Source organism: Scatophagus argus, chromosome 13 (genome assembly GCF_020382885.2).
Source record: "Scatophagus argus isolate fScaArg1 chromosome 13, fScaArg1.pri, whole genome shotgun sequence".
In the NCBI taxonomy this organism is placed as follows: Eukaryota; Metazoa; Chordata; class Actinopteri; family Scatophagidae; genus Scatophagus; species Scatophagus argus.
Window position 1 is genome coordinate 18,136,901 of NC_058505.1, and position 12,797 is coordinate 18,149,697.

Sequence of the window (12,797 nt, forward strand, 5' to 3'; positions counted from 1 at the left end):
CACACACACAGAATGAGCACAGACACCAAGACAAGTGACTGCTGAGGATTCTGAAAACTGATTTTTATTAGAAAATGACATGAAACAGAAGATTTTAAGACCATTTATGCAACTGACAGAATAGTCATTGTGGTCCTCTCTTTACAATTTATTTAAGGTAGTGATCTGAAACAGTCTGGTAGAGATTGAATTGAAATTCATTTAGAGCACCGTTGCTGATATCCAGTATCTGGAGTTCTTTTTTTTTTTAATAGAGGTCTGTGATCATGAGATGAGCTATCAAATTAAGCTGACAGATGTGTGTTTTACAGCCTTCTTTTTCTGTCCTACAACAAAGGGTTGTATTGGTGATTTCAGCTCATAATTGTGCTCATATACTGTACTTAAGATGTAAAATATACATCTTGTAGACAGTTATCCATTTTATGTCCATTTTTCTTAATGTTTCACTGTACACAGTCTTCTGTAAACAACAGGCAAGGAGATACTTGGTGCAGGTCAAATGGGAGAGATAAAAACATGTTTTTATGACTTATATTTAAAATTTCAATTATGTTTAAAACCATTTCTTGGCCACTGAAACTAGATTTTTTTTTAGCACATGAGGAAATGTCAGTTCTTGAGGGTGAAAGGCACAGCGGAATTCATTTGGTGGCTGACACTGAGCTGTTCAGCTGACTGAGGCATGAAAGACAGGAGCAATAGAAGACAGCTGAATGCAACACATAATGATTGCGTTTAAAATCCTCCACTCTTCACTCTCAAATTCATGTTGGAAAGTTAAAATAAAATGTACTGGATTAGAGCATTTTATAATCATAGTAGTGGGTTATTCATTAGTAAGTGTTTAGCTGCTTGGCAAAGGCAAATACTTCATAAAGGAAATCACTTTGAATGGATTAAACATGGGTGCTGTGTGTGCCATATGAATAACTATTGATGGTTTGCAACATAAACTACAATCAGCTTTAGTAGCTTAAAAACCTGGATACAACCTGGTACAAAGTTTCTACAGACAGCTGTGATTGCAAAAACCCTGCAAATTTTTTTTTACTTTTTCCATATCAGACTGGCAGATTCCAATGCTTGTACCATGAGCCACATTTTTACACGTGGATTCCAGAGAAGGGGGCAAATTATTTGCGTTCACGAATGAGGCTGTGATTTCCTGTGAACAAACAGTGCTCTTCAGCCATAAAAGGAACAACAGATTCAGGAATTGAAGAAACAGCAGCTTGGACTGAGTGTAGAGGGTGTGACAGCAGAAAAAAACCTGTCAAAGAGAGGTGATGCCGGCCGGCTCATCCACAGACCGTCGTCACAGTCGTGTCGGACTGAATGGCCGCTGTCAGTGGCCAGCAGCACTGAGTCCAGGGAAGGAGTCTATCTGGACTGTGTCCTGAAAGGTTGATCCTTGTCTGCTGTATGATATACGGATCCTCATCTTCAGGTTCACCTGGAGGGGGAGGATGGATTTAGGCAGTGTGATGTAGCTAGAATTGGCTTGGTTACAACAACAGGTTTGTGGGGGTTGTGTGAAAATTTGAAGAAAAAGTGTGATGACTGATTCTCATGTTGTATTTTCAGACTTTAATTACAGAAACTTTGATTTGCAAAAGGGGCTATTCTCTCCTGTGCTGACATAAGATTGATGGGTTACCTTGTTTGGGTTATTGAGAACTACCATCTGGGTCACCTTAGCTGCGCCTCGTGCAGGGAGAGAGTCTCCACTGGGGGCCTTCATGTGTAACTGGACACTCTGGGGGAAGATCAAACGGAACTTTGAAGTTTAAAGCACCAAAACACACACCTCCATTTACTTCACTGAAGCCTACCAAAGAGGACATGACAGGGTCTAAAACTGACACCTTAACTGTTCAAATGTAGAGCGACAGGAGATCTAACAAGGGAAGGTGATCCGGCTCTGAAAATGTGAAAGTAATTTAAACGAGAATATTCTGCCACAAGCTGCTAATTTTTTTAGTGCACCTTTTAAGCTAAAGATGAGCACCAACAGAGAAAGTTTGCTTGCCAGCGGGTTTAGTGAGACAAACCTTCGGTACTGCAGCCTGCAGGGTGAAGCTGCTGATGTCTGAGTCAGTGGAGTTGGAGGCTGTTAGTGTGACTGTCACGGCTGAGTCTGACTGTTTATCACAACTTAGTGTCAAAGTCACACCGTCTTTCTCGTACACCTGCACTGTGGGAGCTATGGAGAACAGGAAATATAAAATGTCGCATGAATTTAAAAGAAAAACACATCAACACTGGGGGATATTTAGGGAGATTATCTGATGGCATCATTCGGTTTCAGTCCCCTTCATTTTGCATTCATTAGTTTCATATCCAAAATCACTTCTTCTTTTTTTCTGTCTAAACAAGTGTGTGTGTGTGTGCGTGAAGATCGCACCTGTGGTGAGGGGGGCAGGCTCTAACCCTCCCAGCAGATCCAGCAGGTCTCCTCCAGGCGTGCTGGTGGGCAGGCCAGGGGCTGCACCTCCTGCTGCTGGTCTGGGCCGCAGCATCTCTTCAGAGCCTCCCAACAGGTCCAACAGATCACACACCTGAGGGACAGGAGGACAAACCTGCCTGTTTGAACCTGAGCACGAACACACTGCTCTGCATATTCAAAGCAAATCCCTCCAAAGAACAGTCAGAACTTTATTTGAACGCACACGCACTGGAACAAACTTTTTCTATGTACTAAGTACTTTCTGCTGTGTGTATGTGTGTGTGTGTGTGCGCGCTCTAACAAACATACTCATAAAACTAGGAAAAAAAGAGGAAGACAATAGTAATTAACACCAAATTTTTGTGCCACTAAGTTGAAAGTCTATATTTTCACCTTGTTGATCATTGGGTAGTTTACCAGAATGTTGCTGCTGAATAACATACATCTGTCAATGTAGCACACCTGGTTAGCAGGTTTTTGGGGCAGCAGTGGCTCTCCCTGCTTGACTTTAGCTGGTTGGATGTCCTTTATAATGTCCCCTGTTGACTCTCCATTGGTATGAACCGAGGAGCTCCTTTCTATCACAGGCATCCTCTCGAGCACTGCTGCCCTGCAGAAAGAGGAAACATCTGAGGGCTTTATCACAACTTTTTTAATCACAACTTTTAATTTTTAAAAACAGAAATATGGTATACTACATGATTTTAGAAAAGTCAGCTTCTTCATCATGCTCTCACGTACCTCATGTGGTCATATTTTCTGAACAAAGCGTTGTATTCAACTGCCCTCTGCTGGAGCTCCACATCTATACAGCTGCCGTAGATGCTGACGATGCTTCTGATGCGACTGGCAGGAGAGGGGAGATGAGGAGAGAGAGCAGCAGTCAGAGGACTACACAGAAATGACTGCACCTGATCAGAAGCTGTCTCAGTGAGGAGTCTTTTCCAAACGGCCACTTGGAACTGGATGTTAGATTGTCTGTATCAGATTGCCATTCGCTGTGACTGACAGAAGTGGTTCTTACTCCACATTATCAGTGATCCGTGTGCTCAGTTTCATGGTGGCGGTGAGAGCAAAGCCTCTGGTTGCCGGGGACGACATGTGGGACTGTAGAACAGTTTCCAAGGCGTCCAGGACATCATCCTCGCTGACCTGATGGAGAAATGTGTCAATACAGCGCCTGAAAGCCGCCATCACATTTTTATGATACTGAAACTAACAATGCAAAATTGCATTATTAACCCTCATGCTAACTACTCAGATCTCCTTTTATTTGTTTGGATCATACTATAAACTGAGTTGTGTCCTCTGTGTACCTGAACAGGCTCAGTCTCCTGACACTCTCCTCTCAAAAGCAGGTCTCCATACTCTCCTATGCACCAGCAGGCCACTTGCACCAGGGATTGCTGTACATACAAATATTACACTCACACAACTGTACACACTATACACAATCATAGTAATACTTTATCTTTCCAGGTGATTGGTTTGCAGGTCAGCAGAGCAGTCTGAATTATCAGACCTATGTTTTCTTGTATTCATTCAGAGTTAATGTGGTGGAAAATGGGATCACACTGCAGACGAGTCCATGGCTGCTCATCTGACTTGCTTCCAAAAATAAACCTTGTTGCATCAGCCAGTTTCAAATTGAAAGTCAAGCTATTCTCACTGTTATGGCACCAAACCAGCTCGCTGTGGTTCACATAATTTTCTTTTATTGTACTGCAGAATTTTTGGCATAATACTCTCAGTGGGCTTTTCAAAGGCAGGAAATATGAAAGTTGGAGGTCAGCTTCACTTCAGCACTTCACATTTTAAAAACTGCTGCATCCAAACAGATCTACTGTATGTCTGATCTGCTTAGTATGAAAGTTTGCGTCTGTGGTTAAAAGGTTTTGTCCCAACACAATTTTTTACAACATTGGTAAGAAAGGTGAGGGAAGGTCAGGTATTTTTTTCCAGCATATAACTTTGTTTCTTGTGTTTGTTTAGTTTGATTTTGCTTGAAAACATTTTTTTTTAATTAACAGTTGACTTTAAGTTTTCTTTATGATGAATGTGACTGCAACTTATCAGTTTGTTAATTGTACAGTTAAAGGTCAGAAGGGTACAATCCAGAGACATTCAAGAGGATTCATTGTCAAGGCTCTTTGAATGAGTAAGCTGACCATCAAGCAATAAAGCTAGTGTTGGACCCCCCAAAACACACACACACACATACTGACACACACCTGAGAGATGTCAGTGAGCAGAGCCTGGTAGAGCTTGTGGACAGTATAACAGTGCAGCTCTGCAGCGTTGGTGATCAGCTGGATCAGATTGGGAACCGTTTCATCTCTCACATCGCCCCCTGCCTGGCACAGTGGAAAACAAAAGCACACACTCAGGCACACACACACACACACACCACACTCTATTGGCTGGACAGCTGGCCCAAGTATTTGGGTCGCCCTACATTTCCTTCCAGACACGATAACCCCACTTGGCGGCCCTGTCCAGTCCAGTACAGTTCATATATATTGTAAAGAACATGGATTAAGCTTTGAATTATGCTAAATCTGCACCTTTTTTGGGAGAACACTACAAAGGATTAGAGTAAGCATTAGCTTTTCATGTTCATTCATTCACTTATCTAAATGGAGCACAAACTGAAAAACAACAGAGTGCAAAATGGAAAGCAGTAGTCTTCTATAAATGGCCTACTCAGGATACGGGGCCGCATGTATGAAAGTTTCTACAGAATGGGTGCACATCTCTTGTCAAACGTTCTGTTTGTAAAAACACATTCAGTATCTCTATATATACACAGCCTTCATACATGCGGCCCCAGGTATCTTAATGATGGCTGCGGACAACTTAAAAAGAGTTGTGAGGGAGAAACTCGGAGGCAGCAGGGTAAGTGGCTCAGTCTGTATTTACCGTTGTGAGGACATGCAGGATGGTGTCGATGTGCCAGCGCTGCGAGGGTGCATACCTGACAGAGACAGAGACACACACACAAATCCATCTGCATCCTCACACGACTTAAACACACAGGCGCAAAAACAAAGTGCATTAAAGTGGTAGAGAGATGTACAACAGAAAGAAAGAAGGCTATTCTTCATGCCACTAATAGAGACAGAGCGGAGACAGACACCGAGTGAGAAATGTAGATACAGATATTTCAAGCACAGTGACTTCTTGTTTTGTTTTGTAGCCTTGACACTTAAACAGCTGCATCACATTTATTATCCAATCCCAGCTTGGAATGCTTCCAGACACCTAATTAATGGGCTGTTTATCAGGGGTTGGATTGGCCTCTTACTTCCAGTGAAGGGAAATCTTAATGCTTCAGCATACCAAGACATTGTGGACAATGCTATGCTTCCAGCTTTGTGGCAACAGTTTGGGGAAGACCCTTTTCTATTCCAGCATGACTGTGCACAAAGTAAAGTCCATAAAGACATGGTTGGATGAGTTTGATGTGGCCCTGAATTCAACCCCATCAAACACCTTTGGGATGAACTGGTAAGGAGACTGGGTGCATAACCTTTGAGTCCAACATCAGTGTCTGACCTCACAAACACTCTACTGCATGAATGGGCAAAAATACCCACAGAATCACTCCAAAACCTTATGGGAAGCCTTCCCAGAAGAGAGGAAACTGTTATAGCTGCCTGTCTGTGTGTTTAGAATGTGATGTCATTAAATTTGCCCCATGGTGTACGGCCAGGTGGCCCAATACTTTTGTCTATACAGTGTTTGAACTCATAGATATGATATGTGTGTGCAATGCAGTTATGTGATGTGCACATTTACATGCCTGCAGTGTGTCACCCACCTCTCTGCGGCATTGAATATACCACTGGCAGCTTGGGCCCTGAGTTCAGGGGGGCAGGAGGAGAGGAAGAGGAGCAGCTCCTTCATCATGGAGCGGATGTTGGAGGCCGAGACCAGCGCCAGCGAGAGATCCAAGGCACGGCTGGAGAATTGCCAGAGACGATTAGGGCTGGTAATTCTGTATATGCTTACCATTAAAATGAGACTCGAAGTGTGTGCCGGGAACATGACATTATCACAAGATGTGATGATGTGAAAAAAAAACCTTTATAATAAATAATGAAATCAAACTTTACTGCATTGTGAAGAACTTTCAAGGTCGCAAGTGTCTTAAAGTATCTTTAAAGTACAATAGAGTTGATAGATAGTATCAGCTTGTGGTGTGTACCAATGGTAGTGGGATCAGAATTAGCCCCGCTCTAGGCCAATCAAAATACAGAACACTGATGTTGCCGGGTGGCAGACGCAGCAGCAACCAGTCGCTGTGTGAAACCACCTGTAGACAGCATTTACATCACACATATCATCTGTATGAATGTACAGAAATCATCAATTATCAATTTATTACTCCTGGTGCGAGCATCACACAATGTTCCAAACATAAAATATGATGACACACATTAAGAGAGGTTTCCTCAAAACACACAGTAGGGGGTGACATTGGAAAAGCATGAGCTCACATTGTCAGAATGGCTGAACATCTGTGGTGTGACAGCTCTGCCCGAAAAACGGAAAAAAGGTGAGAGTTACCGCTTGACTGAAGCATCATGGTCCTTCAGGCAGTCCACTATGGTTCCCCGGTGTCGCTGCACTGCATTGTGGTCTGTTCCAACAATCTTCTGAAGAGAGATCATGGCAATGTACCTGGACACGCACACAGAGGAACCAGAGATAAGGGAAGTTTTAAGCTTCATACTGCATTATGATGAAGTGATGTGAGTGAGCTGTGATCACTCTGAGGTTCACACTGTGCTCAGTTAGGTTCTGAGTAATGTAGGAGATGTTTTGGATTAATAATTCCAGTCGAGACTAAATAATAGTGTTGTACATACTTAACTTTCTCAATGTGGCAACATGAATAATTGATTGAATTTCCACTTGGAATGTCTCATGAAGTGATCAAGTATTTATAGGTGTGCAGAAGAGATGTTATCTAGTTGGGCAGGGCTCACAGAAATAAACCTGTCCTATGACTGTAACACAGCCACAGTGGGGATGAAGGGCCTTGCAGGTGAAAACTAGACAGGGCTGTCTGGCCACAGGGCCTCTTTGGAGACAAGTCCAAAAAATAGCAACACAACAAAACCCCAAGGAAGCTGTTACAGGCCTACACACTGCCTGATGAAAAATGACAAGGCCCAGAATTAAGAGCTCAGCATTAACAGACAGACAGTGCCCTTCTGGTGTGGCTCTCAGGGAATGTCTCCAGGGAGAGTGATTAGTGAGCTCAGGCTGATAACAGTCTATTGGGAGGCGTCTCCCTCTGCCTGCAGTGAGTCTGTTGTCGGCCTTGTGGAATGAAAACGGGCAAGTGATTCAGAGATAAGAGAGGAGGAGGAGGAAGAGAAGGAGGAGGAGGAGGAGGAGGGAGGGATGAAAGCAGCACTAACCGAATGTTCCTGTCATTGTTCAGAAGAAATCTTCCCAAGATGTTCACAGCCAGCACCTGTGGCACAAGTGGAATGATGTTCACATGCATTCATCACTGAATTAGATCATGTTATTCACTGTGTTTTAATGCAGTTAAACACAGTGAGAAGTGCTGCTGGCTTCTCACCCTGAGGCCGCTCTCTGATTTGATGTCTAGCACGGTGAGGACAGTCTCGTACAGCACAGCGTTGCCCACAGTCTTAGTGCTGTCAGTGTTGGTCGCCACCTGTACGGCAAGTCAAACACACATAAACGCGTTACTGTGTAGCAGTGATACCTTCGATGGCTGAGCAAAGAAAGAATCGACACCTACAGAAACTTTATCAAGAAAAGTTGAGAAGTAGACGATGTTGCAGTTTTGGATGACTTCTTCAACAATACATACAACAATATACAACATAAAAAAAATAAACAAAATTTCCCTGCTACAGTTATTAATAATTTGTGTACGTGATAGTGGACACTGGACCTGAGCTAGAAGATCATTCATAGTGTCACTGGCTGCCTCGTTGTTGCGACCGAGAATCCTCAGCAACCTCAAGATGCGCACCTGAGGATGGAGGCCAGAGAAAATAAACAGATGGAGTGCAAGTTATAGTGGTGCACCAAGTCAGCAAAAACAGGAGGAATGACGGGAGGTGTGTTAGGGAGAAAGAGCAAAAGTGAAACAAAGAAGTCTTTAGCCATTTCAGACTGAATCTGAGTCATAAGGAAAGACATATTATTTGACAAAATAAGTCAAATGTGTTTTGATTTTAAATCTTCATCCCAGCGCTCAAACGGGCCGGGTTAACACCGAGATAAGTTTTTGACTCAGGAAAGATGAGAGCATGTATCTATCGTTATTCAAGTGTTATTGCTCTACAGTCAGTGGAATGCAGTGCAGGAACACACTGACCTGTAGGAAGGGATCGCTGATTCCTGCCACGTCATGCTCTGGAGAATAACCCGAAATGACCAGACCTTTCATGATCTGAATCAGATCCGGCACTGCCTGTGAGACACACAGCACAAACACATTGTAAAAGACAGAGCGAACATACAGAACAAAACAATGTGTGTGTGTGTGTGTGTGTGTGTGTGTGTGTTTTCTTCATACTTTTCTAAACCGCTCCAGTGTTTCTGGATTCCGCTCGCACAGTTCAGTGATAAGCACCACAGCACCATGTAACACACCTACAGGTAAACAGAGTCAAAGCCATGAAGAATCACCAGAAACTGGTACCTGTGAGATGACCCTAAACAGTAAACATGTTACCCATGCATTTCATAAACATGAATCCACCGACCGTGATTCTTCTCAGTAAGGAGGGATCGAGCTGCGGAGGCGAAGAGCTCCCCCAGGTCCTGGACTTTTCTCACAATGTGAACAGCACACAGAGCAGCCTGGAAGAACAGTGGGGCAAGTCATCGGCACCATTACATCAGTGCTGTGCTGAACAGCTGACAGTGGGACGGTGTTAGCGTTATTGCTGACAAAGTAGGGACATGTGTGGAACAACTGTTTTACACGGATCACAAATAGCTTAATAAATAACACTGATTGGTTAGATGTAACTGGTGACCATAAACACATTGGCTCCAAAACAAGTAGAACATAAAACAGTGGTCATAACTCTTCAGTAAGGTCAACTTTTACAGAAAGGAAAAGCAATATGCATACATAGGTAGTACAGAATTATAGTGATTATAATTATTAGCGATTACAGTGGTAGTAATACTGATACGTGCTGCTGAAAAAAAGGAGGAAGAGGAGGAGGAGAAAGAACAGGAGGAGGAGGTTCACACCTTCTTCTTTATGTAAGAGTTGGAGGTTCGGAGCAGTCGGTCAATCTCTGGTGCCAGATCTCTGCACATCTCAGGTGAACCCATACAGGCAAGTGTGCACAGAGCCAGAGACTGCACATACTGATTACTGTGAAAAAGGTCACTGGAAAACACACACACACACACACACACACACACACACACAGAAAAACTTTTATGTGTAAAATCGGTGGATTGCCCTTTTAATTGCATGCAAAGCTTATATACGGGGGTTAAAACAGACTTTTAGCAAAAATTCAATTATTTTGTTTGTTTTAAGATTGAAGATTTCAAATTCTAGTGGCTGTCCTTACTTCTTGATGGAGTTGGTGATGAGTAAGCTGGCATCCTGCTTCTCATCCAGCAGCATCATGGCTCCCAGATATCCCACACGCTTCTCGCTGTAGCGAGGGCTGGCTATCATCCGAACACACTCCATCTAGGAGGAAGCGCAACAACTCCTTTAAATGTGAAGTTTCTTGACGTACTGACACCACGGATGAGCCTGGGGGCAGTTTTCTGCTCTTTCTCAGCTCTAAGTGGAGATCGGGCTCATTTTCTGAGCTGCAGCCACAGAGCTGGGAAGGATTACATTCAGTGGCCCAGTTTTTGTTAACATTGGGTTTGCAATGCTGACTCTACTTCAGGGAATTAAACACGGTCAATAGCATTTAATGCTATCAATTTATGGCTCATATTATTATAGCTTATTGCTGTTAGCATGGAGTTCTACACTGTGCTCTATTTGTGTGTTTCAAGATCCATCCAAGATCCATGAACACACACATTTTTGCTGAGCCCGCATATAATTTTTGTAAGGGATCAGTGTTTAGGACATAGCGGCTGGACATTGGGACTGTGCCACTACTTCACCCAGGTCCACCACCGGCATGGTGGTTTTTCACCCTGCTAACCCCATTAACCCAAGCAATCCCATGACGGGCTTAAACAAAATCCCCTCACCTGACCAAAGTGAGCGGGGTAGCCCAACATGTGCACGTAGAGCAGCTTGGCAAGGTTGTGCGATCTCCCTCCATTGTCGGACTGTCTGAACTGTGCCCGGATGGCAGCACACTCCCTCTGGATGACACCCCGCTCCTCACACTGTGTCCTTGCTGACCTGATGGCCCGGATCATCTCCTGCAGGGGTACTGATGGAGACATGGCTGTGTGTGTGTGTGTGTGTGTGTGTGTGTGCGTGCATGTGCATTGTGTGCAAATGATGTCATGGAAATTAATTAATATATAGCATTAGCAGAGTTGTACTGGGTTTGATTTCACTTCCTGTTTCTGAAAAGCCTCCAGGTGTGTGTACACGATGACAAAGCTGTTACACAATAATACATCTCAAGAACTGTGCTCCCACTAAAACGAACTACTTAAGTTAAGTTACAAGTCTGACAGAAAGACTGTCTGGTGGCACGTTTTGTATCGTAATTTACTCCTAGAGTTGGCTTAAAATAAAGTTTCTGTCAATTGTTTACATTTATTTTGTTTCTTGACGTTGGAAAAATACATGTCAATTAATGAGCTCACTTCCAAGTTAGCGTGACGCTCCAGTCGATTATGCAGGTCAGTGAAACAAACCAGGCGCTAGCCAACTGACCGAACAGGGCTAACCTTGCAGATGCTGTCAAGCCTGTTCAGTGAGAGACTGTCGAGCTGAACCACTAGCTAAGTTATCATTACAGTCTGTTTATGTGAACAGTTTAAGCTCCAAATTAACAACGTAACGTACCTCGACACTGTACAGGGAGTCGCCAGTGTTTTAAAAGTGAACCGGTTCAGTTCAGCCGAACCCCCTCCAATACACGGCAGCAGTCAGTTGGTTGTGTTCAATTAGTGTCAAGAGAGGCAAAAACAAGCACACAACTTCCTGTTACCGCTTTCACAATAAACCCATTGGCTAAAAATTGCCATCATCGATTTACAAAATATAGATAATTCTGATCTAGATTAAAAATTTTGAAATACTGGGCCCCGGTCCTTAAACTTTTAAATTTCCAGAGACAACACCAAGGACTCAAATGGATCAACACCTCTCAACATAGCCCCCAAGGTAAATTACGTTCATGTTTTACCTGCTGTGACAGGTCAAATCCAGACTGAACAGAATTTACCGGTTCAGTGTTTTAGGAGAAAGACTTGACAAAATATTAGCTCAAGGTCTGCTTATTAGTTAATTGCTAGGATTTCAACATCATCCCCTGATCTTCATCAATAGATATACTGTAATATGAAAATACCACAATAAGAAATATTCATGTTTAGAGTACATATAGTTAATTATCTTTTTTCATATCCCTTTAAAGCAGTTGTGATGCGTTCTTGATGAAAAGTTCCTTTAAAGTTCTATGGCCAGCAAAGGGGGTTCGAAACTAGGTTAATTATAAGAAGCATATGACGTAAGATTAATAAATTACAAATTCTGGTTTGATATAGATTCGTCCTAAATGTTTAATTTCAGATTAAGTGTGTGTCCAAAGATTCAGGACTTTTATTTTGAAAACAAATATAGCTAGCTTCCTTTCTTATTTAAGGTAACATTACATCTTGACCCACCTAGGCTCGTCATAGCCAACCATTACTTCCGCAACTTGATCGCTCATTGTACGTTGACTCCGCCCATACACGTCAGGTATACCAACAGGTGGATGAAACATTGATGAGAAGGTGCAGCAGTCAGCACAACACCACTGCAGGGTACACAGTGACAACACAGCGAGACATGAGGAGGACCTAATCCTAATCTGTCAGAAACATTATTCAGGTGATAAAAATACCAGAGAAAATCACAAGATGAGAGGACAAAAATTAGGAGTACAGTCACCTTATGCTAAATATCTATTGCAGAGGCACTGTGTGGGGCCATGTTTAATTTGAGGAATATCTGGTTTTCCACCACAAACATTTGGTTTATGTCCAGGAATTGTAATAATAATTAATTTTTTTTCTTACTTTTTGGAGAGTTGGAAACTGCAGAGTTTCATTTTCATACAATTTTCATAGAAAAAAAAAAATACAGCTTACAGCTTTCCACACTGTTGATGAGAACTGGAGATCTGTGTGACAA

The 12,797-nt window shown here is 42.8% G+C and overlaps 1 protein-coding gene across 1 annotated transcript; it reads right to left on the reverse strand.

Annotated features, from left to right (window-relative positions):
* Positions 1 to 35: 35 nt before the first annotated feature.
* ap1g2 (adaptor related protein complex 1 subunit gamma 2) lies at positions 36 to 11,620 on the reverse strand. The gene is made up of 22 exons (XM_046408725.1): positions 11,463 to 11,620; positions 10,688 to 10,890; positions 10,039 to 10,163; positions 9,707 to 9,848; positions 9,208 to 9,304; positions 9,018 to 9,094; positions 8,817 to 8,912; positions 8,388 to 8,468; positions 8,046 to 8,144; positions 7,879 to 7,934; positions 7,019 to 7,132; positions 6,270 to 6,410; positions 5,369 to 5,423; positions 4,681 to 4,803; positions 3,766 to 3,855; positions 3,474 to 3,601; positions 3,191 to 3,295; positions 2,912 to 3,059; positions 2,408 to 2,561; positions 2,055 to 2,206; positions 1,661 to 1,759; positions 36 to 1,456 (listed from the first exon to the last, which is right to left on the reverse strand). Exons 2-22 carry the CDS (start codon positions 10,886 to 10,888, stop codon positions 1,349 to 1,351), a joined length of 2,391 nt encoding a protein of 796 aa, XP_046264681.1. The 5' UTR covers positions 10,889 to 10,890; positions 11,463 to 11,620; the 3' UTR covers positions 36 to 1,348.
* Positions 11,621 to 12,797: the final 1,177 nt, after the last annotated feature.